General features: G+C 34.6%; 1 protein-coding gene across 2 annotated transcripts in view; it reads right to left on the bottom strand.

Annotated features, from left to right (window-relative positions):
• Nucleotides 1-21,843, bottom strand: part of IPO11 (importin 11) — a 189,271-nt gene that overhangs the window by 111,226 nt on the left and 56,202 nt on the right. For both annotated transcript variants that reach the window (XM_047087054.1, XM_047087064.1), the window contains exons 8-18: nt 20,160-20,208; nt 18,482-18,552; nt 15,837-16,029; nt 15,027-15,179; nt 13,649-13,692; nt 12,105-12,195; nt 8,996-9,043; nt 8,089-8,194; nt 5,335-5,461; nt 1,646-1,679; nt 1,292-1,332 (exon numbers count right to left, since the gene is read on the bottom strand). In XM_047087054.1, coding sequence (XP_046943010.1) covers nt 1,292-1,332; nt 1,646-1,679; nt 5,335-5,461; nt 8,089-8,194; nt 8,996-9,043; nt 12,105-12,195; nt 13,649-13,692; nt 15,027-15,179; nt 15,837-16,029; nt 18,482-18,552; nt 20,160-20,208 — 957 coding nt within the window. The remainder of the gene's footprint in view (nt 1-1,291; nt 1,333-1,645; nt 1,680-5,334; nt 5,462-8,088; nt 8,195-8,995; nt 9,044-12,104; nt 12,196-13,648; nt 13,693-15,026; nt 15,180-15,836; nt 16,030-18,481; nt 18,553-20,159; nt 20,209-21,843) is intronic.

Genomic DNA, 21,843 nt, shown 5'->3' with positions numbered 1-21,843 from the left:
TGTCTAAATTTTGCGTTTAAATTTTATACCGCTAAACTAAGCTGCTAATGTTGTCTGGTCAGTGTCCTTGTGTGCCTGTTGCCAATCACAAGATACTTTGTTTTGCAAAGTCTACTCATTAAAACAAAAGAAATACCAATAAGTATACTCGCATACCAGCTCTCTGATGTGGCCCTTAAGATATGCTGCATGGAGATCTCACTTTCCATAGATATATATCTGTTATTCAAAGAATGACCGAATATTTATTTTTAGGAAATAGGAAACAAATATCCATGTCTGGCTGTTAACGCCTAGATTACAAAATGACAGTAGGGATTAATAGGTCACAGAATGCCAGATACTTAAATAAAACACACATCTGATCTTTCAGATAGTTCATTTTTAAGCAGATTTCTAAAACATATTTATTTCATCCCAAAATATCTAATGATTCTTTTCCTAATGAAAATCCTCTCTACAAGTTTGTCCATGTACGACCTCCACAAGAAGTACACACAGACACTTTATCATGTAACTTTCTTCTTGCCTAGTCTTCCTAAGAATAAATACTACTGCCATAGTCTTATTAACATATTTAACAAGTGCTTACTGAGTACCTGTTAAGTGAAACACCATGTGGGCTTCTGGGAATTAAATGAAGAATAAAAAGATGACCCAGTAGGACTTGGTGTTCTACTATTCAAGTAATTTACAATCTAATGCAGGATACAGGCATATATACACAAAGAAATAGTTGAGGACTATAAGTAACAGACACAGATAAAACGAAGTTACTAGATGTTTTGTAATTGGAAAAAAGGTAAAAAAAAAAAAAAAAAAAAAAAGTTTAACAGTCACCTCCAAAACAGTTAAGATAGCTTAAAAAAAAAAAAAAAAAGCAGAATATAAGTAAACAGTTATGAATTAAAAAATTACCAATAAAGGTAGTAAACTTCCAAAATCATCTTAATGTACTTTTAAATTTGGCTTCAATAAGTATCACATACATATAATTTCATTTATAAAATAACACTTAATTTGCAAAAGACATAGCAGATTGTGATCAATCTTAAAAATATTCATGGGGCGCCTGGGTGGTGCAGTCGGTTAAGCGTCCGACTTCAGCCAGGTCACGATCTCGCGGTCCGGGAGTTCGAGCCCCGCGTCAGGCTCTGGGCTGATGGCTTGGAGCCTGGAGCCTGTTTCCGATTCTGTGTCTCCCTCTCTCTCTGCCCCTCCCCCATTCATGCTCTGTCTCTCTCTGTCCCAAAAATAAATAAACGTAAAAAAAAAAAAAAAATATTCTCACCGGCAGAAACTGATCTGTTCTAAATTCAAAATCATCAACAGGTAAAGAGCAGTTAAGGAATACTGAGAATGTATGAGGTTAATCAGAATAAAATAGATCTAAAACCCAAATATAATAATCAAAAACTATATTTTAAGCGATCTAACAAATTTCGCAAAAAAACAGTTACTTAAAAGTGTTAAAATTCTTCACAATGAAGTATTTTTTATTTTGAAGATTTTATTTTTAAGTAATCTCTACACCCAACATGGGACTGGAACTCACAACCCTGAGATCAAAAGTCACACACTGCACTGTCTGAGCCAGCCAGGCACCCCATCACAATGAAGTATTTTTAAATTCTTTAAAGGATATTTAACTTCAGTGTTGTCGCTGTTTCAATACGGACCTAAAAGAAAGTACATCATGAGATTTTAATAATTCTGAAACTACTAAATATCATTAATATCAAATGGCAGGAAATTTATTCCAAATCACTTTTACTTTTTGCTAATATTAAAGTCACAGAGGTTATTAACATCTGGAAATAAAAGAATATTCCTCTTATTTTGCAACAAGACTTGAAAAAGTCAACTAGTGTCCATTCCCACCCTTCTCAGTTTCTCATAATTTGTTTCAACAGTCTTTAATCCAGGGGGTGCTTCCAGGAAAATGGATAATTTGCCCTAAGTGTGAGACAAGGGTGGGACTAAGAGAAGAATACAAAGGTGCTGCCACACAGGGAGAGAAGGCTGAGATCACAGATGAGAGACAGGCAAATGGGTGAGGATAGTGAAGCTGGCAGATGTTTGGTGAAGAGGGAGGGAGGAGAAAATGGAAAGAGGAGGGAGAAGGAAGAACACACATTCCCATCTGCAACCACAATGACAGGAAATCCGTGAAATATCCAAAGATCTATTTTGAGATTTTCTAAATTCCAAAGTTCACAAATACACAAAGATTTGTACAGGTTCCTGACACTTCCAAATCTTAATTTGTGTGTCAGCATGTTATCCGGGCAAATCATACCACAACAGCATCATCCCTATCGCTCTCTTTCAAGGGTTATCTGGGATTTAGTCAGCTAAACTGGCACAGGCTACGATATCCAGAGTTTCCACAAAACATAACATGAACTCAAGCCATGACTAAATTCTATATCTAGTTAAATGTTTCAACTAAAGGAAAGAAATTCACTCAATATGCATTATACTCCCCCAGATCAAATGACAATGTCAAAATGTCAGGCAACTATCAGAGATAGAGATGTACTCCACCCAGTGGCCTTGGATACTATAAAATTTATGGAGTCCTATTTGAGAAGTTGCTTTCTCCAGTAACTGCATTATATATTTTTTTAAAGATTTAGCCTTTTTAAAACTCAGTTATTCATTCATTTATTTATTAATTTTGGGGGAGGGGCACAAGTAAACAAGGGGCAGAGAGAGAGAGGGAGAGGGAGAGAGAGAGAGAGGATTCCATACAGGTTCCACATTGTCCACGTAGAACTTGAAGTGGCTCGAGCTTGCCCGAAATGTGGCTTGACTGAACTCATGGACCGTGAGATCATGACCAGAGCCAAAGTCAGACGCTTAATTGACTGAGCCACCCAGGTGCCCCCGGTGCACCTGCACTATCTCTACTCTGTTGCAGCCAGTCTTGTGACGACGTGGTTATAAGATTAGGAAGCCACATAGATAACCATACTTGCTCAGGATTAAATCTATCCCAACCCTGTAAAAGCACTCAAGCAAGATAATGTAGATTATGAAAGCCAGAGAACATTTAGATTCAGCAGTATCTATATAAGCTGATATACACATATCACACATATATACACATATATACACACATGAACACATCTATACATATGTACATACTACGTGTGTGTATACTGCCGTGTACATAAATATGTGTATAAAGTATCCTCCCACATTAGCCAGCATTTCTCACAAGTTGAAATTAAAGATCTTATATACACTAGAAGGCCAAAGTGTGCAACCTTAACTTGGTACCTTACTAAACAAAGTCTTAAGAAGTATCAACAAAATATCGGTGGCAGGATCAAACAAGTGTAGAAGGTGTAAAACTGAGATGAAATCACCAGAAGATACACAGGAAAAGGGCAAAAGCTGAACCTACAGCAGCATTCCAAGAGTATTCCTTAGATATTAGTGTATGTGTCATCTTGGATAGTCACTATTCAAATGTATGTTTCAAAGGTTCTCCTCAGTCCTAAAGCAAAGAGGACTACTGGAATATTTAGCCCAGTGTTTTCCAAACTTATCCAGCCATGAAACCCTTTTTCTCCAGTAATACTTATTGGGATGTAATTAATGTTCCACTCTTAAAGTGCAGAATTAAATTTCTCTTATTTCTTTCTGAACAGATACCTCAAAAATGAGTAAATGATTCAAAAAATTTCTTGATTTCCCTAAGAAAACTTAAGTGAAATTTAACCCTTTTGTAACACTTTCATAAAACATTTAATGTCTTCTGTCTGATACCTCTGAGAAAAGAGCAAATGTTTCCAACTGGGCAAAGAAAAACTTAAACCTATAAATACTTTAAAGGTATTACAAAAGTAAACTCATTCCAGCAAACAGTAATCTAAACAGTTTTATTAATAAACTTTTAAGAATTTAGACATGGTAAAATAAAACTGGATTCCCTTGTAACTTCCCATGTTTAAACTATTTAATAGTTAAAGCATTATATTTAGAGTAAATTCCCAACTATTTACACAAAGTAGATAATGGCCAAGTGACAAATCCAAATAACAGTTCTGCCTTTGGAATACATTGAGCTTCTACAATGGGCTTATTTATTTATTTATTTTTAATTGGGAGAGCAATAGAGAAAGAGAGAATCTTAAGCAGGCTCCACACACAGTGCACAGCCCAATCCGGGGCTTGATCCCACAACACTGGGTTCATGGCCTGAGCTGAAAGCAAGATGGATGCTCACCCGACTAAGCCACCCAGGAGCGCTGACAGGTTTACCTTTCTAATTATGTTTTCCTTCACAGAACATTACTTTTCTGACCCTCTCTGACTCTTCAAAAAAAAAATAATATATTATGTCAACACTTATTATAAAGGAAACAATTCCAATGGCTAACACACACACACACACACACACACACACACACACACACACACCATAGAAAGTAGCTTATGTACACACGTGGAAATGAGAAAAGGATGGCCCAAGCTTTTGCTGAAAAACAGGCTGATAGAATGGGTTCAAAAAAATTTTTAAAGGAGTATACTGAGAAATGATTAAACAAGACCTCAGCCTAATTCGGGGGCAGAAAAAAAAAATCACGTATTTTTACATAAAAATAACTTGAAACTGAGGAAAAGACAACTAGACTCCATCTTTTCAAGAGTATGCTAGGGTCCAGTCTAAGCCCAACACAAGGAATATGTACAGTAAGTCATGAATATATTCACTCGGGCATAAAATAAAGCCTCGCTTTGAGTGAGCCTCTCTTCTCTCCCTCTCTCTTCCTCTCTCTCTGACCCTCATGGGATTCTCTCTCTCCCTCTCTGCCCTTTGCCCACTTGTGCCCTCTCTGACTCTACCAAAAAAAAGAATATTATGTCAACACTTATTATAAAGGAAACAATTCCAAAGGCTAAAACACACACACACACACACACACACACACACACACACACACCAAAAATCCCTTCAAAAATGAGAGACAAAGAAAAAAGTAACAGTCAAGATGAACTAGATGGTGGTACCTCAAGTATGAGAATGACAAAATCCATACTGAATAAGAAAAAAAAATATGTAAGCTAAAAAAGAATCTTTAAAAAAAATGTCATCTGACTCTACAAAACTAGAGTTTAGTTAAATGTCTTTTCACTGACTCTTCGTGATAAGGGTAAATAATAATCAAAGAACTTCCCTCCCTTAAATCAAACTGCTTGCCAAGGAATAACTACAAGAGTGAAAGGTTACCAACATACTAAATCTATAAACTATTCCTGAATATGAAGCTTAACATAAATTAAACTTATAAAAAACAGTCTTAAAACATTTAAGGAACATACCACTAAGTCTTGATCTTGAAGCAAGTTACAAATTGCCTCATATAACATGGGTCTTAAGTCAGACTTGAATTTCACAGAAATCCACTGACCGATGAGCCAAATCACCCTGCGTCGCAATGGCTTATATCTGAATAGAGAAAAATCATGAAATTAAAATGGTAAATATTCTACAAAGTATACTTCATTTAGTGTATTTTATCATTTAAATTTAAAATATAGTAAGGAAGCAATCTGTATTGTTTATATAAAAACTTAAAAGCCACTTCTAAATGTACCACAGTACACATACTACAAAACCACCTAAGCTCTCAAATTTAAGTATCCTATCATAGAATGTGACTCATTATCAAAAATGATATTTTTAAAGTTGTAAAACATTTTCAGTAACAATATACCCATTTCTTTCTCTATGATCGTCTTTTCTAAAAGAAATGAAGGCTCTTTAAAGCAAGAAAAAAAGACCCACAAAGCTATAAACAATTATGTTTAAGAATTCTACCCATAAAGTCTCTTACTGATACTATATAAATTTTAGTGGTGAGATGATAACTGTTTTGTGCATAAATGGAATAAGCTAATGAAGATTCCACATTTTTTAGAAAATTATAAAATTTTAAGATGACCAAGCACATAGAAAGAACTGCTCATTAAAGTTGAAAAATAGTTGTTTAAGTATTCCCTGCCCTCAAAACGTTTACAACTCACCTAAAAGAATTAAAGAATGTAAAGCTATATACTAGGATTTCAGAAAAGGAAGAGAAAGGAGTGGGTGGGGGAAATGGGATTTGAATAGCCTTTAAGCTAAATAATACTTGGGTAGAAAATCGAAAAGATGCTATTTGAAGGGACGGGGACTGTTTAAACGAAGTCACAGAGGTGGAAGTAAACAAGACTTGTATACAGTGGTAATGGAGGAACCAATGAACCATCAATTTTGAACTGAGATCTCCGAGACTGCTACAGTCAACATTCTATTCCGGATACAGAGAAGGAAGCTCAGTAAGTTCAAATTCTAAGTTCACTTAGATCACAGTCACTTCTGGGCAGAGTTAAAAATTAGAAGTTAGTTTATTCCCCAAAATATGGTCCCTGGACCAGCAGCATCATTATCCTGGAAGCGTGACAGAATCATACAATCTGACCCAGACCCTAAAATATAACCTATATCAGGACGTGCATCTCAACAAGATCACCAACAGATTCATACGCATGTTTGAGAAATACTGGTCTAGATCAGCTCAGTCCAGAAGAAATATAATGTAAGCAAATATGTGATTTTTTATTACCCACATTAAAATAAGTAAAAAGTAAAATTTTCATATTTTTATTTATCTCAATATATCCAAAATACTATCATTTCAACATCAATACATATTTTACACTCCCCAGGTTTTCAATTTAAAGTCATTTCATCACTTTTATTAAATTCATTTCAACTACTCATTAGCCATATGTAGCAGGTACTGTACCTGACAACACAGATCTAGAGTAAATAGCCTCTAGGCTTTAAGGAAAATCAAAGCACACATGTGTCTTTCTACTGAAGGCTTTCTCTAGATCAAAGGTTCACTAACTTCCTGTGGTCAGAGTCACAATACATCTTACTCACCACACACTTTACGGGGCATAGCAAATTCATGGCAAACTGAAAATATTCAATGACTGAATAAATGATTAGCTCAACCAATAAATAGCAACTTATTGGGCAAAATTACTTTTTTAAAAAAATGTTTATTTCTAGAGAAAGAGAAAGCGAAAGCAGGAAAGGAGCAGAGAGAGAGGACAGACAGAATCCCAAGCAGGCTCCACGCTGCCAGCACAGAGCCTGACTTGGGGCTTGGCTCGATCTCATGAACTGTGAGATCATGAGCTGAGCCAAAATCAACATGGAAGCCTTAACCGACTGAGCCACCCAGCCACCCATTGTCAAAATTACTTTTAAAGCATCTCCAACTCTACAGTTCTATGGCTCTCAAGATTTATAAAATGAGCCATATGTGGATATCTTCTATTCATTCATTATTGTAGTTAAAAAACGCTATCTAAGACTACATGCAACACATTCTGATAGGCACCACATCTACAGAAATAAATCAGCAGAAGAAAAAAATTATAGAAACTATGAGAGTCCTTTTCCCTTACATTTTGGTCACTCAGTACCTAAAATCAAGTGGTCAAGTACTTAAATGCATATGAAACCTAAGAACTGGGAAAAGTCCTACTAAGTGTCAGAAAGGTCTGTCATACTCAATGAGGCAACACAACACAGCCCTAAAGTGTGTCCAAATTCTTTCCGCCATGGTGTCCCTTCATCCTATCTACCCTCTTCCAGACTTGCAGCATGCTGTGTGGTCCCAAGACAGTCAGTCACTTTTCAGGGCTACCCCGTGTGCTAGACTACTACTCACACCAGGCTCAGCTCATGCTAAGTATCCCACTGGCTTTCTTTTGTACACGTTTTCTTCCTACATTTCAGCGACCTCCATCTTCCCTTACCTTTGCATAAAATTTCCTCCTGCAAAGTATCTTATCTAACAACAAACATTTCATACTTGTGACAATTCACATGTGAAGTAAAATAACATAAGTGTCTTTATTTTTCTTAGCTGTAAACAGCACATCTTTTTTTTTACACTTGATACTACCAGCTAAGTCATACTGTAACTTTTTAAAAATTTTATGCAATTTTAATGTCTTCATCAGAAAATTAAAAAGTAAAATAAGTATATCATAAACACCAAATTTTATACTTGCCTATTGTGAATGACTTGTAATTCTGGAAGAAGTTGGTTTTTAAACCACTGATCAAAATCAACACTGTCAAACAGCTCATAAGCTGCTAATCCAACAGCATTATACACTACAAAGAAGATTTGAGAAAAAAAAAAATTTAGTTTCAGATGCTGGGCCAAATGTTAAGTATCCTATGTAAGAAACTAATCCTTAGGAACTACTTTAAAACATGTAATATACTAATAAGGGAAAATTTACAATGTTAATCAGACAAATCACTTAAATAGCAATTTCAGAAAGATTAAAGTTTCTTTAGACACTTTTTCCTAAACAGCCCTTAGTGCTTTCAAACAGAAAATTGCATTCAATTAAAACTATTCAAATCAAATTATAAAAATTAAAAAGCAACATCTGCTTCCAAAGGGTCACAGTATTTTATGATCTGGTCCCTACATACCTACCTCTCTCCATCCTCATCTCTCAGCACAAACCGTTAAGGCTTTATGTTCCATTCTGTTTAAACCAAAATACTCCCAGTTCAAAACTTAACTGCATTTGCTCCCTTTCTCTTCAAGTTTTTGTACATACTGCTCCTTCTGCCTGGAACTCTCTTCTCATATAGGCCCCCTCCCCTTGCTAACTCCCACTGATCCTGGTGTTCTCACATTACACTTCTTTAGGAGCCTTTCCCTAGGCATACCAAAACTCCTTTTGGTTTTCCAATGTACTACTTAATTGCCACCTATTTTAGAATTAATCAACTCGTACTATGTTATAATCAACGGTCTGCTTATCTCCCCCACCACACAGTTCCTAAATTGTAGGTACCCCTGTATCCCAACCTCCCAGAGTAACACCTGCCACAAACTAGACATACCAAATATTACTCAAGAAATCAATGTTTTAAAATCACTTTAGTTTAACATACCAGCATCTTTGATTAATAGTGCATTCATATCTTCCACATTAGTGGGCCCTGTAAAAATAAGTTTTAACAAGGGTAAATCAAACTAATTTTTAAAAGATATTTGATTTCAACTCAATTTGTTAGTTTCCCATTTCAGTTAAGTACAAAAAATTTCATGATATTAAATATACATGGACATGTAAATGGAAAGCCTAAGTTTTGTAATCATCATGGAGAACACAGGTTTAAGATGTAAAACCTTATTACAATTTTAAAAATCATTATAACATATTTGAAAAATGTTATGTCAGCAACATCCTAGCAAAGTATATGCCACAAATTGCTAACTAGCACATAATACCTTATTATACCCTGATTAAGAAAAAAAAAACCTCTTAAAAGAAAGAATAAAAAGATGAATCCCACAAAAGAAAAATTTTTTTTTTTAAATTTTTTTTTTTTCAACATTTTTATTTATTTTTGGGACAGACAGAGACAGAGCATGAACGGGGGAGGGGCAGAGAGAGAGGGAGACACAGAATCGAAACAGGCTCCAGGCTCTGAGCCATCCGCCCAGAGCCTGACGCGGGGCTCGAACTCACGGACCGCGAGATCGTGACCTGGCTGAAGTCGGACGCTTAACCGACTGCGCCACCCAGGCGCCCCAAGAAAAATTTTTAAAAAGAACAAGCACAAGGGTACCTGGGTGGCTCAGTGGTTAAGCATCTGACTTCAGCTTAGGTCATGATCTCTCGGTTTGTGGATTCGAGCCCCCTATCGGGCTCTGTTCACAGCTCAGACAGAACCTGGAGCCTGCTTCAGATTCTGTGACTCCCTCTCTCTCTGTCCCTCCCCCACCCATACTCTATGTGTCTCTCTCTCAAAAAAATAAACATTAAAAAAAAAAAAAAACCAAGCACAGGCTATTCACACAAGCATCTCGAAATATAAAAAGTAAGTTAGATCATTACAGTGTATTAAAGGACGACAACACAACGAAAAGTGCCAACAGAAAAGGGAGCCATCATGTAAAGTGGAACCTTCAGAATAAAAAGGTGGCAGTCTCTGGGGCACCTGGGTGGCTCAGTCTTAAGATTAAGCATCCAACTCGATTTCACCTCAGGTCATGATCTCATGGTTTGTGAGCTGAAGCCCCCCACTGAGCTCTGCACTGACAGCATGGTGCCCGCTTGGAATTCTCTCTCTTCCCCTCGCTCTCCATGCCCCTCCCCCACTCTCTCTCTCAAAATAAAAAAATAAGCATTAAAAAAATTTTTAAAAAGTTGGCAGTCTCACACTACTGTCCAGAAAGGAGTGTGTGATGGTTAAGCCATGAAAAGCAGTTTACTTAGTAAGTCTATTGCTCTAGGATACAAAGATTTTGAACAAGTGTATCAAAGCACTCTTCTGCTGTTAAGTATGAATTCTTAAGCTCACCAGGCTAATACGCTGGAATAAATACAGCCCTAAATAAGCAAACTGCTCCACAACTAGGAAGAAAACTAAACTTCGTAATCACTGAAAACCTTATAAGCACCCAACAACTTATCAGAGGGTAACCTAAATAACTTATCCACTTTACTACAGTGGTTTAAACAAATAATAATAAATGCATGGGTGAAAATGGAAATGACATTCTCAACTCAACAAAAAAAGTAACTTAAGCAGTCTAAATATCATCAAATTTAAGAATTTAGTTCATAACTATACCTTAGAAATCAATCCATACAAAAATACAATAACACTCAAATTCAAAACCTGACTGATAGTGTTCTTGCTTAAATTATAAACCAAGGGAAAAAAACTATCTATTAGGTTTCTGAGAGAACAAAAGCATGAAAAGTGAGCTACTCTCGCACAACTACAAACAAGATCAGGCATCTCCTTCCCTATGGCAGCTTCTCTTGCTGTTATTTCCTTGTATCATCATCTACTCAATCCTTCATCCCTTACTATGTGATTCCTGCCCCAACAATTCAAATAATCTTTTGTCTCAGGGGATTTTACTGCCTTCTGCCTCTTCCATCACTGGACACTTCTAGTAACATGCTCTTCTATCCAGGATTCACCCCCATACCATTTCTTACATCTTTGCATTAGTTTTTTACCTGGCTTTTTTTGTAGGACCTTCACCTCTTCCTATGCTTAAAGGTGAAAATCTCAGCGTTCAGTCTTTGAACTTGTTTTTCTTCTCCCAAGCCTCCTTATACACACACTCCAAAAGGAAAACTCTATCTCCAACCACTACTAACAACTGTCTCCCTGTCATTAAGATTCTAAAGTTCAGGATCATGTCTGATCACTTTCCCTTGCTCAGTAGTCAATTAGGTGCCAAAAGTCAATCAAATAGTTACTGAGTGTACTAGGCACTGGGAATTATGTGTGAACAAGACAGATATGATCAGTGCCCTCGTCCCAGAATTTACTATATAGCAGAGAGGTCAAAAATGATAAATCGCAGTTAACAAAGTAATTAATTACTTGTGTAGCTGCAAACAAAGATCAAATAACAAAATTTTCGCATCATCATTCTCTCTTAAATCTGTTACCTTCTCTCCATTCCCACTACCACCATTCTGAGCCTAACATTTGTTACTCTCATCTTTTTTCCCCACTGCTTTCCACAGCACGCTCCAGGTAGACTATTTCCCCATCCAATATACTTGACCATGTAAAGCACTATTTCGCTTCTGAGGCTAGTGTGTTTATGAGAACAAAATCCAACTATCACGTTCAATGCCTATCTCAAGGTTGCCTTCATCAGTTGCCCATTCTTGTTCTCTGTCCTGAAAGCCATCCAACAGAAAAGAACACATTGCAGGAGACATGGATGGCTCAATTGGTGAAGTGTCTGACTCCTGACTTCGGCTCAGGCCATGATCTCATGGTTTGCGGATTAGAGCCCCACAGATTCTCCCTCTCCCTCTCTGCCTCTCCCCTATTCTCTCTCTCTCTCTCAAAATGAATAAACTTAAAAAAAAAAAAAAAAGAAAAAACAAAAGAACACATTCGGGTCTTTCTCAGATTTCTATTATATGGTGTAGGAAATAGTGCATTGCACATAGCAGGCATTCAAACTATTTTAAGTCAACATGCATTAATAGATAAAGTATCATAAAATATACCTCACCTTGAAGTGTTTGCATCATTTCTAGAAGTACAGGAGTAAGAGTCTGATTATATTCATGGAATATATCTATAAATAGTACTTCAGTGCAAGGCTAGAGAGGAAAAAAACCAAATTTCCAGTGACAACAATGGTATATTGTACTGATTAATTCTACAATAAAGAAAAGAATACCCATTCTTAAAATCCTAAAACTCCAAAAATGTTTCCAATTTCTGGTATCTTTACATAAAGTAGATTACAATGTTTATAAATATACTGCGGGGGGGTGGGGGGGGAATCAAAATTTAATTTGATTCCTAACATAGAAAAAGTTTATTTCGCTATTTGAATCATTTAGCATTATGTATTCAAAAAGTAAAACTACAAAGAGAAAATAACATTTTTAAATAACAACTCCTTAAATTAAAAAAGCAATCTGAAGCCACATTCATTTGCAGATTCAGGGCTGTAACGGACTACCCGGAATTAATACATTAAAAATTATAAATTTTCTTAGCAATGACATAACAAGTAACAACCACAACTCATGAGTTCAATTCACTACACAGAATAGTATTCCTTTTAACAGACACAAACAGTAACAGAAGTCAATGTTAAGTATATAAAAAGAATGATTCTTTCTGGTTCTTAAAAGTACTGAATCACTACATGTTTCATGATATAAAAGAATTACACATTTTGAAGGTACTATGCTTTATGTTTTAAAAGAAATCTTCTATACATACTGAAGCATGTACAGATGAAATGATATGTCACCTCAAATACTTGCTTTAAAATAATCCAGCTGGGGCTGGGGGTTTACTTATATGAAACAAGACTAGCCATGAGTTGACGAATAAATGAAGTTTGCGATACAAAGTTTAAAAAAATTAAAGTGGTTAATTTTTTTTTAATTTTAAAGCACTAATAATTTTTTTATTAATCTCTCTGGTTTTCCATGTAACCTTATATAACTAAAAACATTTACATTTTTAGAAAAATTAAAAAATCATGTAAATTATATAAATACAAGTTTTCATTAAAAAAATAGTTCAAAGACTACATTTGATAAAATTTTCTCAAATGTTGGCCATGCCAATAATGCATGCTTAGAAAGCGTTCTAAAATTAAAAACTGTGGGCTGGTCTCTGAGAATCACACCAGGTGGTATAAGAAATAATGTATCAAAAAAAGCTTTAGAATTACTGAAATACTTAGGAGAGGAAAAAAAATCATTCCAGCCAAAAAGACAGTTTTCATTTTAAAAAAACATTTGTTTCTTCAATGACAATTATTTTCCAATCAGTATGACTGTAAAATAAAACTTCCGTTTCCAACCTCCAACTTAACAACAAAAAAATTCAGGTTAAAATTCATAATTTAATTACTTTCCTCTCAATTTGTCTAGTTTAATGCTTGGAATCATCAACAGAATATCATTCTCTACTAAGACTTACAGAAATATTAAGCATATTTTTGATGAGTCAGATCTCTTCTTAAAACAATATTTTAAGCATGAAATTGACAATATTTTCCTGTCAATTTTTCTTTCCATCAATACTTACCCTCAAACTGTATTTCCAAGAATCTCCCCCTGTTTCTTCCACTGCTGTAATTAAAAATATGACCAATGATGCTCTCCAGAAATGCAATAATGATGTTTCCAAAATCAAGGTTTGGAATATCAAGATTTTAAATAACCAGTCTATTTCCATGAGTGGTTTTAAACATTTTACTGAAAGCAAATCCTTGGGAACACAACACCTTACACATATTTATTACACACTACAGATCATATCTGTGAATATCAGTGTCCTATCAAGTGCTGACATAGCATTTGCACTTTCATTAAAAATTCTGTATGCAGGAAAGCTCAAAATGTTTGTCACTTTCAAAGTATCTGATATCATCTGATTGTACATAGTATAAGCATTCAAAAACAGCTATAATCCTGGTATTATTTCATCTCAATAATTTTTTTCAATGTTTTATAAATTAAAATAGTCATATTTTCCAAAAATTTCCAATATTTAAAGAAAAATTTTCAAAAAATAAAATACTTTAGGGTACTTTTACAGATAGAGGAATTCAGTGATTCATATTACATTACTATATATACTACCCAAAGAAAGCAATATGAAACAGAAGATTTTAGCTAAGAGAAAAAGCAAAAACAGAAAAGGATACACTGTAATGCTGTATTTTCTAAATGAAATAAATTTATTTTTACATAACAAAAAGAGGGAGAGGTCTTCCAAAATGTTTAAGGCATTCTTAAATTATTAGAGAACATGAACAGAACTACATAAAGTCACCCAAAGGGATGAAAAAAGGTTAAAATTTAGCCTATGTTTGACCATGGCCGAAGTAATTTGCACATAGGCACTTTACAGACACACACCAGGTACTTTATTTATTAGGCAGACGATTTCTTGATTTTCTGTAGGAATGACTCAGATACATTTATTCTATTACTAAAATTCAAACAGATAAAAAAGATCTCCTGGAAAAATATTTTAATCATCAAAAGACTCATTTTAAATTAAAATTTAAATAGGTGATCCATTCAGCAATTCAGAAATTTTCCAAATTTATTTTTGAAATAAAAATTTCTACAAATAAAGTATAAGACGGGATGAATCACACACCTGATAATACAGACAGGAGGTGTTTTCGATTTAAACTATATGATATGTTCATAGGAACATCTAAAAATTTTAAAAGGTCTATCTCTGGAGAAAACTCCACATATTTGAAAAAATCATTTTCTGCTTTTGTTCCAATGGATAATAAAGACAGGATATATTAATTTTTAAAAGCCATGACTCTCAGAACAAAAGTTTTCTATTAAAAATACAGTGTTACATATATCACTCAAAGAGACGATATGTATTTAGGAAAGGGGGAGAAAAGCCATGGGAAAACTGAAAAACTGATTCTTACTAAAGCCTTCTGGGTCTTCTTCCCACATTGTCAGTTCTTCCTCAGTTAACAGAAAATAATGAGAGACTAATCTTCTACATATCTCTGTCAAAGTGGGATATGTAAAGAATGCCATCTTGATCTTATGTGCTTCTAAAGTTTCAGGACTGCTGTCTAGAAAACATAAAATTTCCAACTTAATCATACAAACATTTTACCAAAATTGGATTATGTAACTTAAATGAATTAAAAATATACCCTTGGGGGGAAAGAGCAAGTGGTGTACAGATTTTCATTTTTATCAAGGGCAAATTTCAAAGACAATTCTTATTTGCCCCACACACACATCATGTTATAGCCATCTTCTCACTATAGCCTGTACATTACCATGCTGTATTAACACACCACAGTGCAGTGACTTATATACATACATCTCTAAGATAATTTCTCATTCATCTTGTATATACACACACAAATGAATTCCGTGTCTAGAAGTAAACTCACTTCATATCAAGTCAGAGAAAAAATTTAATTGTGCAAATAAGTACAACATTAACTGCAATGGTTACTGGAGTAATTAATCCTAAACCGGCAGGCTTCAACTGCTCTTTGTGCTACAAAAGATAGTTACTAAGTGCATTATGTGGCCTTTAAAGCTAGCACTCACATATTAAAGTCTCTAACACTTATCTCTAGTTCATGTGCCAGCAACATTTTGTTTTTCAGACTTAAATAAGATTTCAAAAAAATGCTTAAAAATACCAATTATTTCACATATAAAATAAAGAAATAATAATCAGTAAAAAAAAAAAACTACCAGTAAGGCATTACCTTCAAAATTTTTGGATGGCTTATAAGCGTAATTTTTTACAATCATCTTAATAAGATTCATGCATTGAACAATGAATCGCTCAAATGTAACGCCTTCACCAACTTCTGTAAATACATAGCTTACAGAAAATTCCAGTGATCTCTGAATTAGAGGAGTAAATGAAAACGGATGCTGATCCAAGAAGTCCAAAAGCTATAAAGAAAAAAATTAAAGTGTATTTACCCCAAATTCATATAGGAATATAATTATCCATAAGTACATCTTATAACTTGCTAATATACATTTGTAAAGTTTTGAACCTTGGTCACGAGTCCACATACATGCAGTTTTGCACGTAATACACATGTAATTGATTTCTTTAGGTATATCATATAATGTGGATTATGTCAAATTATATCTCATGACAGGTATTTCTATTACTTCTACTAGAGGGTCCAAAACAGACCCACTTCATAGTTAATTCAGTAAGAATGGGTAAATATGAAACAAAAATTCTAAGTATATAAAAGATAAGACTTTAAAAAGTAGTAAGAGGGGTGCCTGGGTGGCTCAGTCGGTTAAACGTCCGACTTCGGCTCAGGTCATGATCTCATGGTCCGTGGGTTCGAGCCCCGCGTCGGGCTCTGTGCTGACAGGTCAGAGCCTGGAGCCTGTTTCAGATTCTGTGTCTCCCTCTTTCTCTGACCCTCCCCTGTTCATGCTCTCTCTCTGTCTCAAAAATAAATAAATGTTAAAAAATAAAATTAAAAAAAAGTAGTAAGAGCAAGAAAATAAAAAATTATCCTGCCTTTCCTGCATCAATTGTATTTTCGATTCAACTTATCAAATAAGTTGATGAGTCAGATCTCTTCTTCAAAGAATTTCTGCTAATAAATGCAAATACAATAGAATGTCATCATTCTGTAATCCCTTACCAAAAAACAGATCTAGGCCATGATCATGAACAGCTTCTAAAATAATAGGGGAAAAGCTGCTGGGGAACTTTAAAGAGCTCCCTCATCATTTTAAACAACTCAACATTGTACCTCCTGATGTGATGCAATACAAGATATACAAAGCACCACCCGTGGAGTATTCTTGCTGTCCTCACCCTCCTCCATGAAATAAAGCTCAATATGATCAAGCCTCTACAAATTTACAAGAAATATTGGAGGAGGAGGGGTAGAGAGACAAAGGAACATGGTAAGTAACATATCAGGATGCAAGAAGCCAAATTCAAAACATGAAAACCCTACAAGGAAATTACCTATTACCTCAACAAATAAATAGCAACGAAAAAAAAAATGGAAAGAGAACTTGGACACTATCAAATCCTGATTCAAACAAAAGAACTATAAAAATTTTGAGAAAAACCAAAATAATGACTAAATATTTACATGATAACAAAAAGTCATTCCTACTTCTTACATTGTGTTACATTCTTTTTTTAAACCCCTTATCACTTAAAGACAAATATTCAAGTATTTACAGATAATACTAATATGATATCTGAGATCTGCTTTTAAGAAACCAGCAAGGAGGGGAGAGAGAAGTATAGAGATAAAACAGAACTAATCTTCAACAGAAGTTCATAATTCCTGAAGCTAAGTGATGACTTCATGGAGACTCAAAGTCACTCAATTCTACTTGGATGTATGTTTGAAAGTTCCAATTTTTAAAGTTTTAATCAAGTCAGAGATTATAAATATGAAAACTTTATAAATAAAATTATTCATCAACACCACACAGCCTCACTAATCACATGATGTCATTTTACTTCGCTTTGTATTTTTTTGTTTTTAACTTAAAATACCTGAGTCAATTTTATACTGGATCTTGGAAGATTAGGTAGACTTTTGCTGTTGAGGCTAGTTAGAACATAACTTGGAAACAAGGAGAACTGAAACCAAAGGTAACTGCTACTTAACCACAGCAATAAGAACAGCTCATTTCTACTTCTTTTCTCCCCTCCCAGGGAACAGACAACTTAACCCTATTAACAAAACTTAATGAAAGAGGGAAAACAGGCTACAAATTTACATACTGCTGTCTTCAACAACCTGTTTTAGTTCAATGCAGTTCTCAAACCAGGTCTTCCTGGTTGCTACAACCCAACTATATATACTTCTCCCAACCATCCTCAGCCCAAAATTTCAGAAACATCAGTTTCTATAAAACTTAGTTTTATCAGAAATTTAGACACATTGCCTAGCACAGTGTACTCATATAATTCTATTCAAAAGGTGTTTGATATTAATGACAATGTCTTTATGAATATAATAACTTCCTGATAATATACTGCCTGCTATATATGATCTATTTCCTGATTAGCTACACTGTTATCTTCTTTATCTCTGCTTTCATCCAGTAGGCTTGAGAATAATAAGCTTCAGAAGACTCAACCTCTCTACTATTTATTAGGTTTGTGGTTTTGTTTTATTATTTTTTTTCATCAAAGTGACTTATACTGATATAGCATATAAAACTTAATTATTACATTCATTCTAAATACTTCAAGATACCATTTTTTTTAGCTTTGCTGTAGTCAGAAAATAAGGTACTTTACACTAAAGTGAGAATGCATGCTTATGTCATTTTCCTTATCAAATCTGAGTTATGTATATTTTATGTAAGAAAACATACTTAAGGTAAAAAGAAAACTTACCACTTTAGTAAAAAGAATGATGGTCTTTTCCAGTCTGTCTCTACATACATTATCTGTACCTATACTTCTACCTATTAAAAATACAATCCAAATATTAGTACAAGTTTATAATACTCCATAAATTCACAATCAAAACAATGGCAAAACTTGCTGGAAAAATACGGTCAGGCATGTTTTCACCTATTTTGCATCTTAAATCCTGTACTGTGCTTAACCATTACCAATATTTATAGTTTTCACACACAGTAATTCGTAGGGCCATGTTCACAAAATTAATCCTAAAATACAAACTAAGTCTGTGTTAAAGGAAAAGGACAGTAGCAATTTTAATCTGTGAATAGCTTATCATATTCTCAAAATTTAAATTAGTTATAGTTGAAATATTTTTCAAGCAAAGTAAAAACGAAGTACTGAAAGATTAAAATACTCATTATTTTTCTTAGATCTTCTGACAATTTTCTTTGGATAATTTGCCTGGCATAATTAATTTTGTACATTCAGAACACTGTCCACTAGCCCATTAACTGCTCTATAAACAAATTCTTTCTATTCATCTCATCATTTACGTTAGTCTCTCCTGGGAAGACTCCTACTCTTCCCTCTGCATCTCTACAAGGTAACCAAAGAAAATGACCACTTTTATTAAAATGAATTACTTTATGTAAGTTGTCTTAATCATCTTCGCATGCACAATACCCAAAACAGTGTCTAGAAATAGACTCAACAATGCTTTTACTGAAAATGACTGACATCAAATAATCAACAACTCCCTAAAAGTGAGTACACTAAAATATCTTCTCAGCCTATTAAGTCTCCAAATACATACATATATACAGGATGTACACATGTGTATGTGGGCATGCAAGCACATGGGTGTGTATTTTGTGTCTGTAGGTGTGTTTATCCTCAACAAAGGTGTTCACAACCACAAGGAGGAGAAAAGGTTAACAATAAGACCACAGTATAACACAACACAAATATAGATGTTAAATTCTCTTGTGTGGGGTAGTGAATTAGAGAGGGTCCTAAAGAGAAGCCAAAGAAAATTCTGAACCAGAGATCTGCAAAATTAAAGTATCACTTAAGGTAGTAATTTATATAATACATATATGTAAAATGTACTGAAAGAAACAAAACTGGGTGACTCACTCGGTTTAGCGTCTAACTTCAGTTCAGGTCATTATGTAGCAGTTTGTGAGTTTGAGCCCCATATTGAACTCAATGCTGTTAGCACGGAGCCCACTTCAGATCCTCTGTCCCGCTCTCTCTGCCCCTCCCCAGCTCACACTCACTCACTCTCTCTCAAAAATAATTGAACATTAAGAAAAAATTAAAAAAAAAAAAGAATCTATACAAAGTCTAAACAGCATGTGGCAGAGGAGCTACATTTAATAAATATTTGTTAAATATATGACTGTTGTCCATGTTTGCATGGAAAAGAGCAATAGCAGTAAAAGCATCTACAAAGAATGGACACAAAACAGAATTTTAAAAAAGTTTCCTCAATACTCAGGACAAGACAGATGTATCAAGACAAAGATGAGCTCCAATTTAACTTCAGAGAATTAGCCATCAAGACACAAGATTTTAGCCTCTCTCCAGATTTCCTAGCGCAGAGCAGAAGCAATCCATGAATAAAGATTCTACAAGTAAAATCTACTGTCAAAGAAGTACTTACTGCATTCCAGAAATTGTTTCAGACGGTCAAATATTCCATGTAAAAAACCCTAGGAAAGATTTTTTTTAATGTCTCAATTTATTGTTGTAAACATCTCCCTTATACTTTTTACAAGACTATTAAGATTTATCATATCATTTTAATAAGTTAAAATTATATAAAGTAAAAAACATTCTATTATTATAAACAAACCTTTCAAAGAAAATAGAACATTTCATCTCTCAAAGTCTCATTTCAGTTACCTAAATCACTTTACAATAAAACATTATTTATTGAGTATTTTATTTCTAAGTAACCTCTATTCTCCTGTTTTTCCATCTTCACAGCTCATATAATCCCGACATACTGTTTGTGTAATATGTGCCTCCTCCCACTACAATGTTCACTCTCTGAGAACTGGAACTTGTCTGTGTTATTGCTCTACCCCAGAAACCAGAAGCAGTATTCAGGAACAGTAAGTACGCAGTATGTGGATAAATGGTACCAATTACTGAAAGGAGAGGTTCTGAAGTTCAAGTATTAAATATTATATTTAATATATAGTTAAATTATAAATTAAATATAATTATATAATAATTAAATATATTAGCTTTCAGATATAAGACAAGTATCACCATTTGTCATCTGGTAAAAATCTAAACAACCCTTATTTGTTAATAGGTATTTAAGAAATATAAAAATTTTACAGATATAAAGGGATAGTAAAAAACAACTTCATTAAAATTTTTAAGGGGCACCGGGGTGGCTCAGTCGATTAAGCAACTGACTTCAGCTCAGGTCATGATCTCACAGACTATGAGTTGGAGCCCCACGTAGGGTTCTGTGCTGACAGCCTGGAGCCTGCTTCAGATTCTATGTCTCCCTCTCCCTATGCCCCCCTCTCCCACCCGACTCTCTCAAAAATGAATAAACAGGTTTTTTTTTTTTTTTAATTTTTAAGAATTTAAAAATCTCAGGGGCGCCTGGGTGGCGCAGTCGGTTAAGCGTCCGACTTCAGCCAGGTCACGATCTCGCGGTCCGTGAGTTCGAGCCCCGCGTCGGGCTCTGGGCTGATGGCTCAGAGCCTGGAGCCTATTTCCGATTCTGTGTCTCCCTCTCTCTCTGCCCCTCCCCCGTTCATGCTCTGTCTCTCTCTGTCCCAAAAGTAAATAAACGTTGAAAAAAAAAATTAAAAAAAAAAAAAAAAGAATTTAAAAATCTCAGACTTTCTGGCTCCATAGATTTTGGTGTATAAACATCATACAAGATGTCACATGTTCTTTCAACAAACAGGATGGTCCACCTTTTTGTCACAAAATAACCACATGATAAATGCCTTAATAACAAATGACTAGAATAGAATGTTATTTCCTCTTTGTTCTTAGAGATATATTCTTCATTCACTCATTCTTGAGTTTGAGACCATTTAACTAGGATATCATCATCTGAAGACTGAGAAAGAGATTTCACTTGGAGAATTTCACCGTCACACTTAGGGTCTAGAATGCTGCTCTCAGTCTGTCTGAAAGCATCCATCTTCTGACTCATGTAAAAATTATGAAACTTCTTTCTCTTGTCAATTTTCTTCTCTGCCACGTGGACAGGAAATGAATTTTGAATTCTCAATGTGTTACACAAAAGCTGAAGGTACAATAAAAAGACAGTGCTTCCAGTCTTCTTTTATTCCTTCTTGAAAGATGGAATG

This window comes from Lynx rufus, unplaced genomic scaffold (genome assembly GCF_022079265.1).
Source record: "Lynx rufus isolate CCGP_SWC_20201006 ecotype Redwood Valley unplaced genomic scaffold, mLynRuf1.p SCAF_1, whole genome shotgun sequence".
Taxonomy (NCBI): Eukaryota; Metazoa; Chordata; class Mammalia; order Carnivora; family Felidae; genus Lynx; species Lynx rufus.
The sequence above is the reverse complement of the archived record's forward strand: the minus strand, read 5'-3'. Positions and strand labels throughout refer to the sequence as shown.